Below are 24,158 nucleotides of genomic sequence, written 5' to 3'. Positions count from 1 at the left end.
CTGTCGGCAGCGCATATGAAGCCGCCACGTGTCATGCCGACACTAAGACGTGTGATCGACGCGAGGCCGACAGTCCGCCCAGCGGTGTGACGATACTGCCCTTACCCTTATCTTTCAAATGACCAAAATGTCCTCCGGAGCATACATCTCGATCACTGACGTGTTCGATAAAATGTCACAAAGAAATTAAGCAGAGAGGAGCGAGTTTGTATTTTCTTCTGGTGTTTTGTGATATGAAGAAGGATCAGAGGCAGACCGATTAGAAGTTTGGTTTGAGATCACCAGATTCATGGCTCAACCATATTTATCTTTGTCTTATCCTCTATCAGGCAGCCTGTGTTCAAAATCCTGGTTGTCCATGTACTTTAATGTTCTGGCATGATAGGTTGTATATTTCTCTAATTATTTGTACCATAAGATTTTTCTATGGATCGGGCTTGCTGTAGCTTTGTCAGCGGACACTGTGCAGCTTTTAGATTCACTTTGGATCTTAAATATAGTAAGACAAAATCTACAGTTGTGCATGTAGTTTATAGTCCACTTGGAGTCAAATTTACAGCATACTTCAAACTCAAACTTCTACTACTGTCCACAGCTGTTGCAGATTGAAGAGCTACAGTTCTCAACGACAAGACAAGGCAATTATTTATAGCCCCATCTGTCTGTGCAATGAAAACCCCTTTTTATTCTCTCCGAGCAAACATGCTCAACGCTATCCCAAGTAATTTGCCTTTTGGTTTGGTATTACTGATCCAAGGAGAGTTGCCATGAATTAGAAGGGTGTGGCCGCCCTGTCTGCCCTTGTGCAGGATGTAATGATGCTTCTCACGTTGATGCTGGATCGCATCACCTTTTGTTCCCTTGTCAGAACAAGTCCTGATTCTGTTCTATCATCTTTGGAATTCATCTCAAAGAAATCAACATGTGCCTCGCTCACCCTCTTACGATTTCTTTTTTCTCAACTTGCAAGAAAAGAGGCCATGACATTGAACAAGGTCACGAGGCTAGTCATGCCGTTCAAGACATGGAAGAACAGAAGATAAGGTAAGTGCGTGCCCAGGGGGTACCCAAGTAATTGCGTCAACAACACTCCACAGATCTCTCTTTTCCTCTTTCATACTCGAAATCCTTTTCGGCCACGAAAGCTATCATTCCATCACCATCTCGCCCAGCTCATTTCCGCATCAATTGATTGCATTCAGCAAGAAGAAATAGCCGCAGCAAGATAAGCAGCAAAAGAAGAGGCATTTCCATTACAAAACCACCTCCTTTTATCCTCTCTCTTCCCAAAAAGGTTCCAAGACACAGGGAGCGAGAAAAAGGAAAGAAAGAGCCAAACGGCCACTTGTAACACCCACCATTCCAAGAGTGATGAGTACATAAAGAAGGGAGGAGGAAACAACGGGTAGTTAGCACAGCTACTGTAGTAGAAGAGCAGGTGGAAGAGGAGGAGGAGGAGAGGAAGGAGAAAGGATGGATTTTAGCTCCTTCGTGACGTCGCTGGGGACGTCCCTCATCATCTTTGTGGTGTTGATGCTAGTGTTCACATGGCTGAACAGGAAGCCCGGCAACGCGGTCATCTACTACCCCAACCGCATCCTGAGGGGCTTGGATCCCCTGGAAGGGCGGACGGTGACGAGGAACCCCCTGACTTGGATCAAGGAGGCCGTAAAAGCGTCCGAGGCCGACGTCATCGCCGTCGCCGGCGTCGACGCCGCCGTCTACCTGGTCTTCCTCAGCTCCGGTATGGCGTCGACTCCTGTTGTGTTAAAAGTGTTCACGGTTCGTCTCAAGGTTGCATCTTTCTGGCTAATTTGGAGAGTTTCGTGTTGACTTGCATTTCCTTAGAACCATTCAAGAGTGTCTAATTTGGTCGAATCTAGTGATTCAAGGTGTTAATACGGACATAAATTTCCTTGAATATGATTAGTTTGTGTCCTTCCTCTGCATTATAAGCGTGAAAAATTGACCCTATTTCATCATTTCTAGCAATAATAGTTTTGAATTCCATTGCTAAGTCCAATATTTGTAAGAAGTTGATTCCTTTAAGTCATTGGTTTGATGCTAAAAATAAAGACACGATCTTTAGCTTCACTTAGAAATCTTGAATGTATTTGGCTGAAAGAATCATTAAATTCCCAAGAACTTTTAGGTGGCATTGAGATGTTATGTAAGCATTCAATCGAATATTTGATGCCATTTATGGATAGGTGTTGGGATGCTCATGGACGTTTCTCCGACTTCAATTCAGCGAGTATTGTCTTTGAAAATAAGGGGTTAGTTCTTTTGGATATGCGACGAGGCATTCTATGACCAAAAACTCTTGGTTTCCTGGTTCTTGGTTGCTGATTTCTCGGCCATTAGGAGTTTGAACGGTCTCGTGGATTTAAATTATTGTATTTTTAACAGGTCTTCAGCTTTCCTTGGTTGGAGATTAGTCATCTTCGTTTGTTCCTAATTCTTTGTAGCTGCTTGGTGATTAATTTGATTTTATGGATTTAAAGTAATGATAGAATTCTAAAACCTTATTAGAATTTTCTTCCTGTCGCACCGTTTGTCACTGTTATCAATAAATTAAGCAAATATAATTTATTTTGATCAAATAACTAGTTTAATCCAGTGTCTACCATGTGTTAACTGTGCATACACTGTCATTTTGTAGGACAAACAACTCATGTTCGACGGGTACACTTCATTTTATAGATGAATTCAGCTTTTTCCTGTTATGTTATTATATGTGATAGAGGTGCACTAGCTACGTAAATAATAACTTTACTACCTTGGTGCTTCCTGCTTGTTGCTTTAACTGAGAATTAGCGAGGAAGGAAAGGCACGGCTCCAAAACCGCTGAGTGATTGACACATTTGTTGATGCAGTTTTAGCGATATTGGTCTTCTCCGGAATTATTCTTCTTCCAGTTCTTCTTCCGGTTGCGGCAACTGATAATGGTACACGATCTACTATCGACAGCAACAGCCAGGGAACCTTCAAGAACCTTGACAAGTTAACGATGGGACATGTCCAAGTAAGTTATATTGCTAGTATGGGTCTGTATATTTTATTCGATGATACCAGGTAATAGGGGTTGGTATGTCAATCTGGTAGGTTATTGAATTCAGTATTAGACCGAGATTTAAAGCCTTGATCCTGGTCTTGTCTTTCGTTTGTTTAGACGACGATGATGCAACAATATTGACGAATGTGAAGAAGAAAATACAATATTCACTCAGGTGTCATGGCATGTGACAAGCAGTAGGGCTTAAATAGGAACTGTTTTTCCTTGTTCATTGCAATCCATTCATTTATTATACTCACTGACACTGATTTTAGACCCCTTTATGTTGTTCGTTTTTCTTCTTTCTTGTCTGTATAATCAACTTTCAAATGACTAGTAAATTTCACTGAAATGGATTTTATTTAAGCATTGGTCTGATCAATAACTGATATAATGAGCAGTATTTAAACTAAATATAAAATAATGTAACCAACTGTTCAGATTTAGTCTTGATTCAGGTTGACGAAGGGTTAAATTGGTGGTTTGAGGTTTAAGGTTTAACCTGCCAAACATCTTCAAGTTACAAAGGATTAAAATTACCAGGTCAAGGAATTTAACTTAACCTGGTCAGTGTGGCATTCATAAAGTACAACCTTAGAAAATTTGTAAGCAAGACAATTCATGAGAAACAAAATTAGATCAGCATCTCTCTTTGTGTGTGTGTGCACGCACACGCATGGTGTTGGCTCCTCTTTTTTCCTTTTAGAATCTCTCTAGTACCAGAGCAGGTTGGAGATATTTTGTGTCAATTTTAGATGTAAGTAATGTAAAAGAAATGGTAATTTCTGCATCTAGTTGTCACACTCCTGGAATCTTGATTGCAGTAATTTTTAACTACATTGGCTGCCTGGTTGTTTCTAGGATAGTTCTTTTTATTGGTTATTTGCCTTTCATAGATGTTTGTTTTCTGTTTATTCCAGGAGGGCAGTTCAAGGTTGTGGGCATTTCTGCTTGGAGTATATTGGGTTTCCTTTGTCACATACTATGTGCTCTGGAAATCCTACACACATGTTTCAGATCTGAGAGCTGGAGCAAAAACAAGTGCAGTAGTAAAACCTGAAGAGTTTGCCATATTGGTCAGGGACATACCAGCAGCTCCTCCAGGTCAATCTATGAAGGATCATGTTGACTCATACTTTAGAGCACTTCATCCAGAAACATTCTACAAGTCAATGGTTGTCACAGATAACAAAACGGTACATAACTCCTATGCTGCTATTATAGATACTTATGGTTCAACCTGCTATGGTAACACATCACCTACTCTTGCTCTCCTTTCTTTTAGGCCAACAAAATCTGGGAAGAGAAAGAAGGTTACAGAAAGAAACTTGCTCGAGCTGAAGTTGTGTATGCAGAATCTAAAACTACAGGGAAACCAGAAGGTACAAGGCCCACCAACAGAACTGGCTTTCTCGGTCTCGTAGGTCCAAAAGTTGATACCATTGATCACTGTAATGAGAAAATACAGGAATTGCTGCCTAAATTAGAGGCTGAACAAAAGATCACTCTAAAAGAGAAACAACAAGGTGCAGCTCTTGTTTTCTTCAGCAGCAAGCCTGCTGCTGTTTCTGCTAGCCAGACGATCCATGCTCAAAAGATTGATACATGGACTATGATGGAAGCTCCAGAGCCACAGCAGGTTCTGTGGACAAATTTGTCAAAGAAGTTCTACGAGAGAGAGATAAGATCTTTGATTGTCTATGGCATAGTCTTCCTCACCGTATGCTTCTACATGATCCCAATTGCGTTTGTCTCGGCCTTTACAACGATGGAAAACTTGAAGAAGTATCTGCCCTTTTTGAAGAAAATAGTAGATCAACCAGAGATCAAAACTGTTTTGGAAGCTTACCTGCCTCAAATCGCACTCCTAGTGTTCATGGCTTTGTTGCCAACTTTCCTTATGTATCTATCAAAGGAAGAAGGAATACCCTCTGAGAGTCATGCAGTGCGAGCTGCCTCTGGGAAGTACTTCTACTTCATTGTCTTCAATGTCTTCCTTGGAGTAACAATTGGTGGGACATTGTATGGTTCACTAAAGGAAATTATTAAGAAACCCAGTCAAATTATCACTCTGCTTGGATCGAGCCTGCCTAAAAGTGCCACCTTCTTCCTCACCTATGTTGCACTGAAGTATGATTCTTTTCATTTTTTCTCTCCAATTTCTTTTCATAAATCATGCTTATTTTACTATTTTGTTTCCTTGATTAGTAGATTGCATGAAATATGACATCTATCAACCTTGAGACTGTTTCATAGTTCCACTTATACGAGGCAAAGTTCTGACTAAAGGGATGATTATATTCCTTTTCTATTCTTAACTACAAGCTGTCAAATATATCAATAGTTACTCTGGCAAGTCATGTTTGTTCTTCACCAACTAGCACATGATGTAGTTTGTATAGTTCAACTAACATATGAGTTATTACATCTTTAATTAAACATTATAATAGACCCAGTTACTAATAGTAAGTGTTCAGTGGGGATGCTGGTTATAATAGACCAAGTTATCCATGTTGCTAGAATTAACAATGTACGGAAGTATTGACATTGAAAAAACTTGATAAGCATCTTAATCAATGTGTTTCTTTATGCTACATTTAGAAGAACAGGTGGAAGAGTAATGTAACACTCGTCATCTTCCATGAAATCTTTGATCCTCCATCTTCAATTAATTCAATAAAAGATGAAAGACAGGTTTAGCATATGCTGCGGTGGGAGAGTTACTGCTTCTTTACTCGTTGTACGTAAGTATATGGAGTAGTTTTCATGGAAAACAGATTTCTTTGATCAAGCAGAACAATGTCATGATGACAATGTCATGATGCTGAACAAGCAGATTAGGACCTAGTAAGATGTAGAAATTCTTTTTCAAGATCTGTTCTGACCATTTGCTTGTAAAATTGCTTTAGATTTTTCAGATACTGTCTAGAAAGCTTAATTGCCTCCCTACTTTGCATAGGTAAACTACATACATTGACCCACCCTGGACTACGCATTGGTTGAAACTTCACGCATTTAATCAACCTTTTTTTTCAAAAAGCATGACCACCTGAGTAGATCGAATGCGAAGCACCACATCAACAGCAATGAGAGAGGAAAGAAATAGATTGGAGAAAAGAACAATAAGTCGAATGGTAGGCAGAGAAGGAGTAATTATAATGACACACTTAATAGAGACTCGTATACAAATGTGAAAATTTAACCATGAAAGCTTACATAATTACTAAATTAGCATTTATATCTCAATTACATTTCTAATTTCTTGCTGTTTCCTATCTGCTCAGTTTTCATCTTTTCGTCTAAACTTCTGCGCATTGTATCGCTAGGGGTATGTTAAACACACTGGTTCCTCTGAGGTGTCAATGCCTTAGTTATTGTTCTTCCTGTTTGAGTTATTATTTAATTTATGCATCACTCACCTGTGAGTCTATCCCTTCAGCCTCGATCATAATCTAATTTAATATTTTAAAATATGGATGTTAATGTCTTTTTCTACTTGTATTATGAGAGAGCATTGATTTATATATTTAATTGGGTCTCAGATTCTTCGTTGGCTATGGGCTTGAACTTTCGCGTTTGGTTCCTCTTATCATCTTTCATCTCAAAAAGAAGTATCTTTGTAAAACTGAAGACGAGGTGAAAGAGGCTTGGGCTCCTAGTGATTTTGGTTATGCTACTCGATTTCCCAACGACATGCTTATCGTCACAATTGTTCTCTGTTACTCAGTAATAGCTCCTATAATAATTCCGTTTGGTGTGGTGTACTTTGGCCTCGGTTGGCTTGTTGCACGTAATCAGGTGAGTCACTGCTCTGTTTACTCTTAACAAGGAAAATCTTAAGCATCCTAATCAAAGTTCTAGTTTTAGTTAATTTGAATTCTTCCGTAGATTAATTTGCAAATGTGAATTCCAGTAGATAATTCAACATTTTTGCTTACATTCAATTCTCTTAGACTAGATGTCATCTATCATAGCAAAAGACGATTCAAGGGAAACTGCTTTGATATTTGAATTGTGGATTCTCTCTTTGATATCATAATAGCCCTGTTCAAACAAGAATCTGATTACATTCTCTAATGCAGGCACTGAAAGTTTATGCCCCTCGGTATGAGAGCAATGGCCGAATGTGGCCTCACATGCATGCACGGATTGTTGCAGCTCTGATTGTCTATCAGATCACCATGCTTGGCTACATTGGCATATTGCGGAAATTCTATTACGCTCCGTTTCTGATTCCTGTTATCGCCATCTCCTTTATCTTTGCTTATGTGTGCAAACAGCGTTTCTATCTTGCCTTCTTCCACACTCCTCTTGAAGTAGCGTGCGAGGGTACAAAGGAAATCCCAAATATGGAATCCATATATGCAGCTTACATTCCACCTTGCTTGAGCACCGAGAAGCTTCATGATGCCGACCAATTCGAGGATGCTCACTCGCATTCGTTGAGAACTACATCTTTATAAGGTACATTTCTCTTTTGCTCTACATAATGTTCATCTAATAGCCAAGCAAGCTAACACAAATTGGTAAATTCTTCCAGGAATGCTTCATCAGGAAATCCTTGCCTATCTGAGAAGCCAGAAGTTTCACCAGCGAAATGCATCTCCTTGTTGTATATGTGATTGTATTATGTTTTCTGTTTGTAGATGATAAAATTCCCCATGAGTTGGTATTGATTGTAGTAGTGAGTGATACTTTTCTTTTCTTCCTTCCCTTCTTTCCGTTTGTAGATGCTGTTGATAAAACGTTTCCCATGGCTTAATTATACACAATCTGATATGTTTGTGCTACGAGTTCATATGAAATTTGCAATCAGTGATCCTGTGTTATTGCTTGCTATTTGATCTGATTGATGAACAATATGATGTACAGCTAAATGATGCAAGCTTGGCTCCATTACAAAGCTCAAGCTTGACATGGATCAGGTGTTTGTGCATGAGGTGAAGGGATGTCTTCCTGCTCTCTTGCAGGTTTCATCCATCTCCCATGAGCATTGCACATCATTCCCTTGTTAGCTACCTGATACCAGCAAGCTCAAGCTCTATTACAAAGCTCAAGCTTGACATGGATCAGGTGTTTGTGCATGAGGTGAAGGGATGTCTTCCTGCTCTCTTGCAGGTTTCATCCATCTCCCATGAGCATTGCACATCATTCCCTTGTTAGCTACCTGATACCAGCAAGGTGGTATGTTGAGTTCATCCCTCAGCATCCCACTGGCCTTGTTTACCAGCGCCACATCCCTCTTGAAGCTGCTCCTGAACCCATTGTCCGAGCTGCGAAATCCATCGACCAAGTGCAGGTAGGCCTCCAGATTGTGGAATCCGGCGACGTCGATTCCGCGCTTGAGGAACGGCGACGACCGGACGTCGAGCCCGAGCTCGAGGCCGACGTGACTGTACACCCACCCCAGTTTTCCGGTCACGCTCTCCAGCCTCTTCAGCCCCTCGTTGAATAGGATCCCGGGCATCTTCGGCACCACATCTTGCTTCACCACCACCCTCAGTACCTTCACGTTCATCTCCTTGAGCCTATCGCCGAATGCGGCGTTGCCGACGCGCGGTGCGCCGAAGGATATGACGCTGACAGGAAGGTCCGGCATGGCGGACGCTGCCTCGTAGGCGTTGAGCAGAGCTAACGCGCCGCCCAGGCTGTGGCCGGTGATGGTCAGGCTGACCTCTTCCCCCTGCCGTCTGTAATGATTTACCAACCTCTTGATCTCAGCCATGACTTGCTCGGACGCACTGGTCTTGTTGTAGCGCGTCCTCTCGCTCTTTGATGTGTACACACCGAGGAAGCCATGCTCGACCTTGACGGCGCTGTGGCCGTCCCCCAGCGGCTCGAGCTTGCCCTGTACGTTCTCGAACCACTCGGTCGGCGCGATGGTGCCTCGCCAGGCGACGACGACGTCGCGGCAGCCGATGCGGTGGGACTCCTCGTCGTCGCTCACGGCGACGAAGCCCATCCAGTTGGACTCCGTGCTCCATGCGTCCGCATGGATTGAGCGCTCGAGCCAGGCGGGGAGATCGACGTGGGACATGGCGTAGACGTACGTGGACACCTCGTAGCCGCTCCTCGACAGGCCGAGCTTCTCGAGGAGCCGGTGGCGGCCGTAGAGGCAGCTGCCGCAGAACTCGGAGAAGGGGTTGAAGTCGAATCCGTCGTAGGTGGCCTGCGCGAGCTCCCCGTATTTGATGATCTCACGGCGGAGCCAGGGGTGGAGGGGGTTGAGGAGGCGACACCAGTCGGCGCGTCCGTGGATATCCGGGAAGAGGGAGGAGATGTCTTCTTTCGGGGAGAAGGCCGGAGCGTCGTCGACGGTGAGGGTTGGGTGGTCAACGGTCCGGCCGTCGGGCTTCGACGCGAGGTGGAGGTGGAGAAAGTTAGAGAGAGTCGTCGGTATGTGTATCCGGCGTTCTGGGGGCGACGGCGCTTCGACGGAGGTGGCGGCGGAGATGATGAAGGAGTGCTTGGTGAGGGGGAGTGGGTGGCGGTCGATGGTGGTGGAGAGAGGCAAGTCCATGACGACGCAGCTGCTGATGCACAGAGAGGAAAGACTCGATATCAACTGTTGGACTTTGAATCGGTGTTGAGTTCAGATTGATAAGACTTAAAAGTTCTGCAGCTTGGAATCTTTTGCTCGAAGCCATTTCGGGGTGACAGAAGCTCGAGATCGAAGACTGCTTGACTGACTTCTGCAGCAGAATCAGACAGGGCGGACCTTTCCTGAGGAGACCGGAACTAAAGATTTCCATGTGAACACAATTCTCATCGTTTATAATATTGTAATCCTTTCGGGTTTAACTTAAGTAATCACCGTATTCTCTTCTATCAAAATTATACTTTCTTTCTACTTATCTAATCACAATTCATTTCGTATCTATAATATATCTTATCTACGTAATCTAATATTCTCCTACTTAATTTATTAATTAATAAATAAAAAAATAAATAAATTTAAAATAAATAAAATAAAAGATTATTTAAAAATAATTTTACTTAATTAAATTTTAAGATTTTAAAAAAATATCTTACACGAATTTTATAAAATAGATCAATAAATCTAATAAATATAATAATATAATATTAAGTCTAACTATCAATGTAAGTATTATATGTCATCGATGTTATACTTCCTTCGATGTATCATAATAATATAATAATAATTTTTAATGAGCCATTAGATAAATTTTAAAAAAATAATGTAATAATGTCATACTTCGTTAATAATTTTTACTATTATTTTTTAGGTAAAACACCATTCTGGTGAAGTAATATTTTTATCTTTACCTATACAACCATAAATAGTAAAGACATCCAAAAAAGTATTATCTAACTCCATAACATAATTATTTAAAGTAAATTAAAATTTTTATATTATTAAAATATTCTAATTATGTGTGTTATCATAAATATTATTTTTTTAATATTATTTAAAATTAATTTTTTTATATAATTTTATAAGTTTATTAATTCAATATACTTTGATGGCTATAAGACAAATACAATAATATAAAATATAACTTTAAAAAATTTATAAATGATAAAATATATTTATTATAATTTACATCTCGTAAATGTATCATCTTAGGCCATTTTAACATCTACTTGTCAAATAAAACTTTAGCAATTTTTTTCAATTTGATTTATGTCAAAATAATTTAAAAATTAAAAATAATAATTCATAATATTTGTTAAATATTAATCAGTATAAAAAATTATGATAATTGTAATCATGATAAATCATAAATCATGTTGTTTATATAAAAATAAAAATCATTTCATAATTTCAAGATATATGAATATGAATAACTACATAAATATTCAAAAATAATAATTTAAATTTAATTATGACAAGTAAGATTTTATGAATATTCTATATGAGAAAACTATAACAAAAATCTATTATATATATATATATATTCAATATTAAATCCTAAATTAGACAAATCAATCCTATTTAACTGAGTAGATCTAAAATTTGATTACATAAACTTGGTTTGATAGATTTTGACTAAACATCAATCCAATTGGATCAATCAAAATTAAAATCGATCAAAATAAAATATTAATTAAATTTAAATTTTTAAATTTGATTAAGATGATAATGATTGAATCTAAATTCAATCAAGTAACCAAGATACAATCAGAATCAAATTCGATCAAAATAACAAATATTTAATTTTCTTAAGGATAAAATTATAATTTTATCAAGATAAATATATATATATTAAAAATATTTATTTTCTCATGGATAGAATAAAAAAAAGTAAAAATATATTTTTTAGTTAATAAAAAGGAAACTCTAATACCGCCGCCGTTCATTGCCGCGGCCACCTTCTTACCCTCTTTGTGTTGTATGGCTATCGAATCCCGAGAACATGGCACTAATGGTTGTAACAAATTCAAAATGGCATTGAAGTTTCCGTGCATACTTTCGAAAGAGAAACAAAAGAGAAAAGCGCATGGAAGATCGTTCTTTCTTTCTTTCTGGTGTTCATGAGCGTGGCTTGACGATCGAAAGTACTTGACCAAATTCAAGAAAAAGATCTCCAATTGCAAAACGGAATTCCAGAAGAGAGGAATCCAACTCTGTGAGAAGATTTGATGAATTGCTGCACTTCTCTTTTATCCCCAAGATTTAGGGTTTTGGCGTGTTGAGAACCCGTCGAGGAAGACGACGGAAAAGGGATGGGCCGGGTCGGGGGAAGGAGAACGTTAAACCGGACCGGGCCAATTGATGTCCATTTGGGTCCGACACGGTACCTATCCAACCCGACACACGACCCCCCGCTTAAATCTCCGACGTCCATTGCAAATCGGACTTATCTTAACCCGAACCGCCGAAACCCGACCCTCTAAAGCCAACTGTAGGGCACCTCTTTCCGTCCTAATCTGCGGGTCCCGCAAGGCGCGTTTTGTCTGATGCTGCCACGTAGGACGAGAAACTTCTGGGGAGGTGCTCGTTGGTATGAGGGTCTGCGCTGGATTTTATCGATCTAGGGTTAGGGCTTCTTATTCCATTATGGTCGCAAGCGAGCTCATCGAGAGAACTCGCGTCATCGAATTCGATCTATGGTCACCGCAGAAGGTTACGTTCTGTTTCTTCGTATCCTTCGCTCTTCTCTTCCGTCGTCCTTGTTTCCTCTTCGATCGGATGGTTGCCGGGTTTTTTCCTTCGAATTTCTCAAATGCTTTTAGACAATTTGTTCTTTGCTTGAAATTTTCTTGATTGGATTGATATTTGGTTGCTTGAGTTTTGATTTTTTATTTTTCAATGATTTTTTTAATGTTTAGAATCGTCTTCTCATGATCTGATTTTTGGTTTTTTTTTTTTTTAGTTTAGGCAGATCAACATGAATTCAGGGTTTTGATGATTTGGGTAAGAATAAAGAAATAATTAGGCAGATCTTCTTATCTCGTATTTTTAGATGATCACGGTATTGCGTCGCTGTACATCTCGATCCGTGCTGTTGTCTTGACTCTTGACATCCATCTGGTTCTCTGATAACACTTGTAGAGGATATGATCCTTCATCCGGTTAGGTTATTTGACTACTACTTACCATCTAAAATTGTGTCTTGTTCAGTTTGCTGAATCTTTTGACTCCGTGATAGCGATCGCATTATTGCTTTTGCTCACTTTTTTAAAGCGCATAAAATGCGAATGAAGCATGTTTGAATCACCACTTACTCGGTGACGCAGACTTGCTGATTTCTTTTGCAGTGTGCAAATCATAGACTTTTGTTGTAGTTTATATCTCCTCCATGTTTTTCGGAAGAATGTAAAAGCCTTGGTCACTATTGTAGTTAATGCGGTTTGGATGTTCCTGATCTGCATTTTGTAGATAATATGATCGTGTAATTAAAATTGACATTTTTTTTATTTACCATTCTCACAAATTTCAGTCAGGAACATGATCTAGTTTCCAATTTGTTTTGGTTAGTGTTCATCGTGTGACTTTTGATGCATTGGTCAATTCATGTGTAAATACCAGGTTAGAATTTAGATATTTGCTGTTGAGTTGAAGCCCTAATCTCACCAATGGGTGCTCCCAAGCAAAGATGGACACCAGAGGAAGAAGCTGCTCTCAAAGCTGGAGTACGTAAGCATGGGGTTGGCAAATGGCGCACAATTTTGAAAGATCCAGAATTTAGTGGTGTATTATCCATGCGATCTAATGTTGACCTCAAGGTATAGCTTCTTTTGTAAAATGTATGTGGGCAAAAGTTCTTTTCTTCGTCACTTTTTCTTTGTTTTTTCCTTGATAACTTACTAGGTACTTGTCTTTGACTGAGCAGGACAAGTGGCGGAATATTAATGTAACTGCATATGGATGGGGATCTCGAGGAAAGGCCAGGGCAGCTTTGAAAAAGAGCCGACAGATCTCCAGGCATGATGGTGCACTAGTGTCTGTTGGAACAACGGTCGAGGATACAGACACAGAAATTATTGACGCCAAGCCTCTTACCATGTCTAGTGAACCACATCAAACTACTGGTCAGAAGAGGTCTCTGTTCAGGTTGGTTTGGTTATTGCTTAATTGTTTCATGCTCCAAGGCGACAGATATTGACCATATACTCATTTGTGTTGATGTCATTTTTGTTCTCTTTTCCTATCTCAATTCAATTTGGGCCTTTGTCACCAGTAACTTATGATCTGCATTCATTTTTTTCCCATCTTATTTCAAAGTCACAACAATGGTATATGATTTATGAATCTATATTTGGGTTTAAAGATGTTCATTCTTTTTTGTCTCTGTTGATACTTATTCTGCTGCTCAGTATCACTAGAAAAACTAATAAAACTAACTGTACCAGCCTATATTGTTCTGTATTGGTCCTTAGTCAAACCATTATGGTACATATATATTGATTTGTACTCCTTAGTGTCACCAAAAAATTAATAAAACCAACCATACCGATCTCTATGATTAAATGTCAATTCTTGGTTGACCAGTAAATACTGGTTGGTATGTACCGGCCCATCATATATTTGAAACTTGGTTTCTACTTACCATACTCTTTTTTGTACATATTCTATTGACAGGTTCACTTTCCAACATGATATGCAAGCACATCTCTTCATTACTTATCTCAAATTGAATCTTTGGATCCTCCAACATCTTGAGCTACATTCTCTGGCAAGTTTCTATTACTCACTGGAAGGAAACAAAATGATTGTGGGTTAACAGCAGCAGTTACAGTAATAAGAAAACCCCTGATTGTTGGGATTAACAGTACCTACAGTAATAAGAAAACTCCTGATCTGCATTCTATTCAGTACTTTGTACTTTTTGATCCTGACTCTCTGTGAACTTCCTTTTTCATAAAACAATGATCTTAATAATTACATCACTGGTAGATTCGAATTTTGAAGTCCTATCTTTTTTGTATGATCCCTTTTCCACATAACAATGATAGCAGTGATAAAAAGGACACTGGTAGATTCAAATTTTAGCACCTTTTGTTCTTCGTTATATGCAGTGTCCACTCGTACCATGGCTTCTAGCTGTAACTGGTAGTTTTTGTTATCATTTTTTCTTTGTATTGATTATGAGTTAATCTATTGGGTTTCTTTTTCTCATATGCAGGCTAGACACTCTGATACTGGAAGCTGTAACAAATTTGAAGGAGCCCGCTGGGTCTGACAAGGCAGCTATTGCCATGTATATAGAGGTTTTTTCCCTTCTTTCAGATAATTCCTGTTTTTGGTTTTCTTGAAAAATAAAAAATATAACACCTAACATATGTGTCAAAGGCCATATACTACCTTTTTACTGCAGTTGTATATGCATTCATGTTATTTGGTACTTGGCTCAACTTATTTGAGTTAGGTTGGCTTGCATGAATGTCTCTTTCTCTTTTCTCTATAGTATTATGAAGTCCATAAATGCAATTTCATCAGGAATGGTATGTATCGATCAGTATTTACCTATACAGGCATGAACATACATGTAGACCATCAATTGTGGGCTGTCCATATAAGGTACAGGACTTACTATCCTGTAAACATTGTGAACTGGTGGTAAGCCCATCTTTCTTTTTGCTTGTATATTCAGATTAGAGGTTATTTTTGGAAATATTTGTTTCTATATGGCACTATCTTATTTTTCTTGCTTCTACAGTTTTGAGCCTCCTGTAATTCTTTTACTATTCTGATCCCTTTTCTTTTCTTGTTTGTGTTTATTGGTTCTGAAATCTGAGAGAGCTTTTTGCAACTCCTAAAAGATTGTTTTCATTTTTTTGCTTTCTGCTGATTTTAACTCAATTATCATGTTTAGAAGTTTTTCAACTCTTGGAATGGTATAAAAAAAATGCTCTAACCATTACCTTTAGCTTTAGATAATTCTAAAATTTCTGTGCCTTTTCAATATAGGGGCTTTGTAACTTGTAAGTATGCTTTGTTTGTTAGATGAGTGAATCTTTATCTTTGCCAATTGGAGGAGAAATCTAGAGATTTTTTTTCACAGATTATGAAATGTATTTGTTCATCAAAGCTTTGGAAATGAAGCCTGTGTTTCTCTTCCTCTGGAACAATTGAATATGAGTGCGATCTTCTCTTTTAATTTCAGATAGGTACAACTCCAGTGGTAACTCTATGCTTGGTGCAAGCTAATGTTTCAGCCCAGAAACTGATCCAACACAAACTACAATTGAAGGATATAACTTGAGGTCAAAGTAGGGGAGGAAGATGAATAAATGCTGCCAGTTTTAATATGAAGCAATGCAGTCTATACTAAAAGGAAAGAACATATATATATACAAAATTGAGGCAGTATTTTGCTACAGGAATTAAATATATTGGAAATTACCACCAGCAATTGTAACTTTAGATGTTCTATATAATGTTGAATGGTGTTAATTTCAATTTGGAGTATGAAGCCAGTTCTTTTACTTAAATTAAATATGTTCGCTAATACTACTGAAATTTTATATACATTTGATAAATATGTTGGGGGGCTTCAGAACATATGATTTTTTTATGTCAATTATTTATATGTTGGATATTATGTCCATTGGAAGGGTGAATTTAGAATGACATGATGCTGTTTATGGATATAGCCCCTCTACTAAGATTTATGAGGTTACATGGACTCTCCTCATACCCCACACTGAAGGAGCCTTGGGCATTGAACTTTGGGCTTGATTTTAGATTCCATAATGATTTTCAGTCAGCAGGATTGAGCCCTCAATCCTGCTGATAGGATACCAGGTCAGCTATAAATCTTTTAGTACGTGATTGTATACACATATGAATGCATTATGTATGTAGAATTGGAGTTAGGGAATAGGACAACTAGATCAAGGCTGATCAGAATTCTAGCGGACAATGTGCAAAATGCCAAACCAGATGGGTTCTTTTTTATAAAAATATCATTTAAGCTTTGTTTTAGCAAATTTTGACTGAATATGTTTTCATCATTAAACATAACTACATTCATGTTCATCCCTCTGTCTAAATTTAAAGATGAACTTGAAAGAAAAGAATGTCAATAGTGTCGTTCTTTTTGTTCTATAATTATTAAGATACCTACCACCTTTACATAAATGAGGACCAACTGGACAAGCATTCTGTTGATCATCACAAACTGGAAAATTCAAGGATCTTAGATATTCTGTTTGTAGATCTCATATCTTGCGTTGCAATCGCTTGACTAATCAGATCCATTTTGATTGAATGCTTTACCTATTCTTTTGTAATGGCTGATATATTTCTTGATCTGGCTCATGTAGGATCGGTATTGGCCTCCCACAGATTTTAAACAGTTGTTATCAGCAAAATTGAAGGCTTTAACTTCAAGTGGGAGATTGATCAAGGTACTTTGTCATGCAAAATGTACAATGTTGGTTATACCATGGAAAAGCAGTGTCTTTTACATGTAACCTATTTAACAGAATCTTGTTAAGCTTATCAGCACAAGTATCAGTGTTAAGGTGGGCAATTTAACTGGTGCTCAAAGCAGTCCAGTGGATTTGCATTCAACCAACTAATCATTATCACTTTAGTTTGTATTGTGTTGTTTCTTCCAAGTGGACCAGGTCTGGTTTATGGATCATACTTGAACATTGATACATGTGGCTATCCTTAATTTTTAGTTTTGCTAAATTGCCTCATGAAATTTTGGTCGTGATTGTTATTTTAACAAGTTGATGGTAAAATTTGCCATTCTCTTTTATTTTATGTTCCTATATGTTCAAATGCTTGTATCATACGGGACCAATGAAAAGCTAAATATAGTAAATCTGCATGGCAGTTTCAACTGTGGCACAATGGAGCATAGTTTCATTAGCCTTCTCCCTTTTGTCACTAGAGAGAGGGAGGTCCAAAAGTTGACAAACTACCTGTGAGCATTGGTCTATTTATTAGGTTGGTTGTGCCTTTTATTGGACAAACTACATAATTTCACAATCTGGATGTATGTTCAACTAAGTAATAAAAACTAGATATGAGCTGTGCTATTGTGGTAGATGTTTTTTTTTGTCACTAAACATAAAGCATCTACCTTTGCAAAGAGCAACTTGATGCATGAGGCTCCTGCTATTGTGGAGTCTGAGAAGGGTTACACAAATAGTTTACCCTCTCAAGTGGAGTGACTTTTTATGGAAACTTGTTGTACCATTATCTGTTAGAAATTAGATTGTGGGAGCTTAGGCAAGAATATTTTTGTACTTATTCCATAAGATCAGATTTGGTAAATTGTTCCAACTCAATCATGTTATGGAGTTCCAACACAATTGTATTTACAATTTTCAGATTCTATATTAGATGGCAATTTGGTTAAAATGATGAAAGGTATTCATCTACTACTACCGCTTATTTACCTCTTATAATTTTTTATTGTTTGTTATATGAATAAACAGTTTGTTTAACTGGCCAACTTAAAATTCAGAGGTTTCTTGATCTTTTAGGTGAAGCGCAAGTATAGTACACCATCAAGTTCAGCTTTTTCAGAAGAAAAAAGCTCCAAGCTTTTGCTTCTTGAGGGAAGACAAAGGGAATCAAGGGTTGATATCAAGCCCCTCTTAAAATCTCAAGTAGATGCTGAATTAGCACGAACACAAAGTATGACTGCTCAGGAAGCTGCAGCTCTTGCTGCTAAAGCAGTTGCAGAGGCAGAAGCTGCAATTGCAGAAGCCGAAGAAGCGGCGAGAGAGGCAGAAGCTGCTGAAGCTGATGCAGAAGCAGCTCAAGCTTTCGCTGAGGCAGCAATGTTGACACTGAGAAATAAAAATGCTACTAAACTGGTAACCTTCTTCATCGATTGCCATCAAATTGCTGTGATCCTACTTGTGGAATTTACTGTTCTTAGTTTTTTGCTAAACTCTGATTTAGTTGAGTGATTCATATTATAGCTAATTATTCCACTGTTCTGTGTCTAATTCAAGTTCATATCTGCATATAATGTGTTGCAGTAATGTTGTATAAATATCATTAGAATATATTAACCAGACTTTCTGCACCCTCAATATCCTGGATTGTACATGATCTAAAAACATGCATAAATTTTTTTCCTAGTTTTAATAGAAGAAAAGGGTAAATATCATTAGGATATATTAACCAGATTTTCTGCACCCTAAAAAAATCCTGGATTGTAATGGTATATGATTTAATTTTCTTGGGGGGGCTCTACCAAAACATGCATAAAATATTTTCTTAGTTTTAAAAGAAGAAAAGAGAAGAGGAGAAAGAAGAGAAGCGAACAGGAGGGAGGGAGGAAAAGGATATGCCTGGTTGCCACCCATCTTCCCCTCTACACCCTACTTGTTCACCATCTGCTTCTTGCCATAGTTGTGTGCCTTTCACTATTTATCATGATTATGAACTATCTGTCATCACTTGTCCTAAAAAAAAATAAAAATGAGAGGGAAAGACATGCATGAGTCCATGATTTGAATCCCATAACTATAGCATTGAGTAGCGATGTCCTGATTTTTCCAGAATTAGTTACATGAATTTTTTCCTGCCACTAAGCTTTGTACAAACTAGTATAATTAGTTAAATTAAGAGCATTAGAGTCACTTTATGTTGGTTAACTTGGTTTTAGTAAAGCCTTCTTAGTTCTGCATCTACGTTTCATTATTCCACTAGCATTAATTGGACACCATTTATCTACAGGTTTCCTTTGAATACTTTCACACAATTTCAGATGATTGTCCCTCATTTTATTCTACATCACTTTGCCTAGTTGTCCATGAACAAAAGTCTTATAATATTTCTCTTCTATTAGCTCTGCATATTCACTTCAATGTTTGCATCATAATTATTGTTTGCATTATAACTATATTAATTTTTTGTATATGTTTCTTAGCTTCCCAATAAATCCATTAAACATATCTGGCCTAATATATTTGTTTGATCTAAAGGTACTTGATTAGCATACATAATCCTTCTTTAGTATTGTTAAAATTATATTTCATATATTCAATTTTAATCCTAATTAGTTTAAGACGTGTAGCTTTAAGGCATCTTTATAGCTCAAGTTTAAAATTCTTCTCATTTAAACTCTCGTCAATCAGAATCATCATCGAATAGCATACAACATGGTGGTATATTCTGTATACGATTAGTTAAGTTAGGCCATAAAGCTGATTTTTGATATAACTTTATACTAATGACAAAATCATTAGACAAACTTTTTACAACACAACACTAACTGAAAATACTATTATACATATACTTTATGATATCATATCAATATACTTAAGGTTTTCTTAAATCTATATGAACTCTATCATAGACCTTTTTAATTCAGTAAAAATTAAATGCAAAATTTTGCTTCCTCATGCAAATTAAATAAATAATTTCTATGGTTGATATTTCAGGAACAAAATCATGATCTTCAGAATTAATTGATTAGCATCTTTAACTACATTTAACTATTTTTCCTGAAGTTACATCACATGACAAATTATGCTACTTTATAGTTGGATTGACCTTGAATGTCTCTCTTATACTTTAAGTTTTTATTCCAGAGTTCCGCAGTCAGTATGCATCATTTTAATTCATAAAATTTTATTAAATAAAGTTAATAAACTTGTCAATCATATATCTTCGGATCTTCTAAAGTCTTTGGAATTTCAATATGGATACCATCAGGTTCCACCCTTAACTATCCTCATTCTTTTTAAAGCTTATTTTATGTCATCTCTGTTAATCATAGAAATAAACCTATAATTTTTAAATTTACCATGATTACTTATCTTTAAAGCTTATCAATGAGCAGGCCTTGGTACAACGGTAAAGTTTTCTTTAAATATTTAAAGCTAAGGTTGCATACATTGACCCTTCCCATACCCCGCATTGGTGAGTGCTTCATCCATTGATTACCTCCTTTTTTTTTTTTTAATCTTCCCTTAGTCTCCATATCATTAGTGAATTTGTTTTCCATAGTAGTACCTATCTTACTATACATGCCTTGTATTTTGTCATACAACTTTTTTGCCCTTTTCATGCTACATATTTCTAAACTTGTCATTGTTATTTGCAATTTTGCCAATCTTTGAGCATGATCTCTTATTATTGTTTGTTAAAGTCACATTCTCTTGAAGCTACCCTCTTAAGGTTGCATTTTCTGTCATTAGATTTTTCAAAATTTCATTTGTCACATCCTAACCGTAATGGTCATTGAAGTCCACATGCTATTAATATTATTTCTGTACAAGTTGCACAGCTCTTTCTCCATTTTGTTTTTTTTAAAAAATTTGCATTGGTCTTAAAATTTTGCCATCTAGTTTTACTAAAACTACTTACCATTTTTTTTCTTTCCTTCTTCTAACACATATCTAAAATCATCAGTCCTTGTTGATTTGTCAAGTTTCCACACGGTGTAAATTTACAACCCATAATGCAAAAAACCTATCTGAAAACAATAATGTCCACTCATAAGTAATGAAATGTTATTCTTCTTTCTTAAATAGGATATTAACAATTATGATATCATAAGATGTAGCAAAATTTGAAGTCAATGTCTTCTTTGTTTTTCTCCTATCCAAAGCTCTCGTGCACTCTTTTAAATTCAACAGTTTCTCTTCTTATATGGCATTCAAAGCACTTCAAGTTGTCAATTTTTTATTAAAGGTATACTTGGATAATTCCATCTAAATTATTCAAGGATTTTGTTTTGATTTTATCATTTAGTCCAATTTGAAATGCATAAACAGTACTCAGAACATTTTTTTAGAGTATAAATTTTAGTACTATATTTTTATCCTCAAATCTTTTAATTTTTTTATAACATTGTCCTTAAGACCCTTATCTAAAGTAATACCTTTGGCATATAATATATATAAATATATAGTTAGCTTTCTAGTATATCAAATTTTATATTGACAACTATTAATTTTCTTAAAATTTTTCTCTATCCACTTAGTCTTCTGGAAATAAATTATGTTAATTAGCATATCTATCAATTTAGCATATTTCTTGAAAGTGTTTCTAAATTCCAATGTTGCTCGTCTAATCGTGTCGATTTGGACTAACTTCTTTGCTTGTGCTAATCCAAAACAATGCGAGAACTCTTGCCAGTGTTGCAACACATCTGGGCATTGAGATGGTGGGGTCATTTCCAAACAATCTTCTAGCTTATCCTCAGCATTTTAAGCACTTGAATGGTGAAGATGTCTAGTGTCACTTCTAAGTACCTAACCTTATAATGAAAACAGTCAGACTCATGATCATGACTTCTGACACAGTTTCCCACTAATTGTTAGTGGTCTAATGCTTGGGGCTGATGTTGGCTGTGTTACTTGAAACCCTTTAAAGGATTGAGTCCCACAACTTAACTTTTTCTTCTTCTTTTTATAAACCCAAGACTTGAGTTTAATTGTAGAAAGTATACTACGATAAGCTTGAACAGAAATGGAAAAGAATAAGAGGAGATGATAAAATAAGATAACAAGCAGAGAAGAGACAAAGAGGGTGGGACAAAATATGTATATTTATGCATAAGTATATATAAATGATCCAAGGACACAACTTGAAAAGTGTCTGGACTGTCCCATGATCCAAAGTAGTGATTTATCTAAAATTTCCCCTCACTATAGAATAATAAAGGGGTGTCTCGCATATGAGTTCTCCATGAATGAGATCTAGGGAGGGTCAATATGCAAAGCTTTACCCTGTTGTACTGCATTCAGAGAAATATACTGTATGTGCCATGTTAAAAAATACTGGAGCTATTAATGGGCACAGGCCATTTTGGGCTAATTATACCCAGAAAACTGGCACCATTACTAAGATATTTTGTCTCCATGATTAGTCATCTGCATCCATGGCTTTTATTTTCAGAAGATGAAAACTCTGACCTTTCACTCCAAATTGAGCATGCATCTATCGGATGATCTTTTTCATGTCTGTATATCTTGTCACTCAGCTTAGTAGACAACAGTGTGCCTTCTGCTCTGGCAGTACAATTTTTTAAGCAGCCATTTAGTTATTACAAAATTTTTAGTTCAACTTCTTTTTTAATTTGTGTATGCAGATGATTCAAGTCTGACAAGGGCGACTCAGCTTTTTACTGCATGCAACTTTGCAATACATACCTCATGGCGGGTTTGTCATACATGTAGATATATGTTCAGGTTTTGTATAGCTTATATTGTGAAGATCTTCCATAATGTTCATGAATTATGAACCTGGTCACTTTGTTTGTTTGGATGGTCGACCTGGGAGATTGCTTTATCTTCAATCTTCCACATTATTGTTTCATAGAACAATTTCTGGTTGGCATGCTATATAAAGTAGCAAATGGGGGCTGTTTCGGCAGCTTGAGTTTGTTTTGTTTATACACCAGTTGTTTGGACCAAAACAACATGGGTTGGATCATTTTGCTCTGTCTTGCCTGGTGTCTTCCAGAGTGTAGAGAAGGGTATTTGAAGTTTCCCTTTCTGGCTAGCAACCATAGATCTTCTCAACCTGTATAATTTGGTCATCTTGGGTTGCTGTCAAGAACATATAGTTGGTGATGTTTGCTGGTCAGCATATTGCATCTAAAGAGCTATCAATGGTACTGTTCTTGTGGACTTAATAATCTTTCACATTTGGGTTTCCAGTGTGCCATGTTACCTCCTATCTGGGTCAGGACCCTTCAGAGATGCCTGCTTGAATAGATGATATATAGATGATACAGCACTACCTGGAAGCTAGTGGCTGATAGAAAACACTGTATGTGCCTCACTGTGGGTAAAATAATCGAAATATCCAGAAATATATGGATGCTGTTGTCCTGTTTTATGAATGAATTGTACAGTAATTCTGTGAGAGTCGATCAACACTAGAATAAAGTGGAGTATAATGATTGCATGGATTTAATAATTGCCTAGGAAAGTCTGAAAGGGCTGTATGGTGCTGATCTTTTTTTAATGAATGAATTGCACAGTAATTCTGTAAGGTTCGATCAACACCATACTATAGTGGCGTATAATGATGGCATGAGTTGATCAGTTGTTTGATTCGAGTGTTTACTTTCATGTTGATTATGACCTTGTGAATATATTTCTTCAGAATTTTGTTGCACTTATTAGCCAGTATGGTTGAGCCCATGCAAAAAAAAAGAATTTGAATTGTGTAAAATCAACTCTTTCTTTTCTGTTTCTTTTGAGATCATCTTGGTTTGTGCATTGTTGCAACATTGATGTCTTAGGTTTGAATTGTGTAAAAGCATCATATATGTAACTTAATAGTATGTTAATTAAACAGATTAATTTCTCTGATGAATGATCCTGTAATTTATAAGGAGATTTGTGTTCCATTTCTCAGTTGTGAATGGTGGTTTTAATTGTCTACAGCTTTATGATATCATCTTATGCTGCATTAGCACAATAAATTCATCAATCAATAAATCATCATCACTTAGCACAATAAACTCATCAATCAATAATTTTTAAGTTTTTAAATGCATCCAATTAGTCAATTTCTAAATTATAAGGGAAAGATTTGTCATTTGGAGGGACATTGGATCGTTCATGTTTTTTTTTTTCTGATTTATTTAGAATCGAATGGTAATTTAATTTGAAGTTTTATATTACAAATGTAGAATCTCAAACCCAATTCTAATTCGATTCTTTTCTGCCATAGTACTGATTCAATTCTTGATTGGTTTGA

The 24,158-nt window shown here is 36.9% G+C and overlaps 3 protein-coding genes across 3 annotated transcripts; 2 read left to right on the top strand and 1 right to left on the bottom strand.

The window, feature by feature from the left end:
• The first annotated feature begins 869 nt into the window (after positions 1-869).
• Positions 870-7,845, top strand: LOC103990955 (CSC1-like protein ERD4). The gene is made up of 7 exons (XM_009410271.3): positions 870-1,744; positions 2,877-3,025; positions 3,976-4,251; positions 4,341-5,185; positions 6,598-6,853; positions 7,138-7,519; positions 7,596-7,845. The coding sequence occupies exons 1-6, from the start codon at positions 1,474-1,476 to the stop codon at positions 7,516-7,518; spliced, it is 2,178 nt and encodes a 725-aa protein (XP_009408546.2). The 5' UTR covers positions 870-1,473; the 3' UTR covers position 7,519; positions 7,596-7,845.
• A 160-nt stretch (positions 7,846-8,005) lies between these two features.
• Positions 8,006-9,698, bottom strand: LOC135643177 (phospholipase A1-Igamma1, chloroplastic-like). Its single transcript, XM_065159837.1, has one exon. The coding sequence runs from the start codon at positions 9,573-9,575 to the stop codon at positions 8,109-8,111; it is 1,467 nt and encodes a 488-aa protein (XP_065015909.1). The 5' UTR covers positions 9,576-9,698; the 3' UTR covers positions 8,006-8,108.
• A 2,298-nt stretch (positions 9,699-11,996) lies between these two features.
• Positions 11,997-22,840, top strand: LOC135583177 (single myb histone 6-like). The gene is made up of 7 exons (XM_065160645.1): positions 11,997-12,143; positions 13,050-13,246; positions 13,354-13,574; positions 14,647-14,731; positions 16,790-16,873; positions 17,966-18,301; positions 22,537-22,840. Exons 2-7 carry the CDS (start codon positions 13,097-13,099, stop codon positions 22,549-22,551), a joined length of 891 nt encoding a protein of 296 aa, XP_065016717.1. The 5' UTR covers positions 11,997-12,143; positions 13,050-13,096; the 3' UTR covers positions 22,552-22,840.
• Positions 22,841-24,158: the final 1,318 nt, after the last annotated feature.

This window comes from Musa acuminata, chromosome BXJ3-7 (genome assembly GCF_036884655.1).
Source record: "Musa acuminata AAA Group cultivar baxijiao chromosome BXJ3-7, Cavendish_Baxijiao_AAA, whole genome shotgun sequence".
In the NCBI taxonomy this organism is placed as follows: Eukaryota; Viridiplantae; Streptophyta; class Magnoliopsida; order Zingiberales; family Musaceae; genus Musa; species Musa acuminata.
This window is presented reverse-complemented; position numbering and strand designations above follow the sequence as displayed.

What these genes read in the sequence shown, in the direction of transcription:
- LOC135583177 (XM_065160645.1), top strand. Translation starts at nt 13,097, where the DNA reads ATGGGTGCTCCCAAGCAAAGATGGACACCAGAGGAAGAAGCTGCTCTC. An exon ending in GATCTAATGTTGACCTCAAG is followed by an intron (nt 13,247 to 13,353) that starts GTATAGCTTCTT and finishes TTGACTGAGCAG; the next exon opens with GACAAGTGGCGGAATATTAA. An exon ending in CAAGTGGGAGATTGATCAAG is followed by an intron (nt 16,874 to 17,965) that starts GTACTTTGTCAT and finishes TTGATCTTTTAG; the next exon opens with GTGAAGCGCAAGTATAGTAC.
- LOC103990955 (XM_009410271.3), top strand. Translation starts at nt 1,474, where the DNA reads ATGGATTTTAGCTCCTTCGTGACGTCGCTGGGGACGTCCCTCATCATC. An exon ending in CCTGGTCTTCCTCAGCTCCG is followed by an intron (nt 1,745 to 2,876) that starts GTATGGCGTCGA and finishes TTGTTGATGCAG; the next exon opens with TTTTAGCGATATTGGTCTTC. An exon ending in GGCTTGTTGCACGTAATCAG is followed by an intron (nt 6,854 to 7,137) that starts GTGAGTCACTGC and finishes TCTCTAATGCAG; the next exon opens with GCACTGAAAGTTTATGCCCC.
- LOC135643177 (XM_065159837.1), bottom strand. Translation starts at nt 9,575, where the DNA reads ATGGACTTGCCTCTCTCCACCACCATCGACCGCCACCCACTCCCCCTC.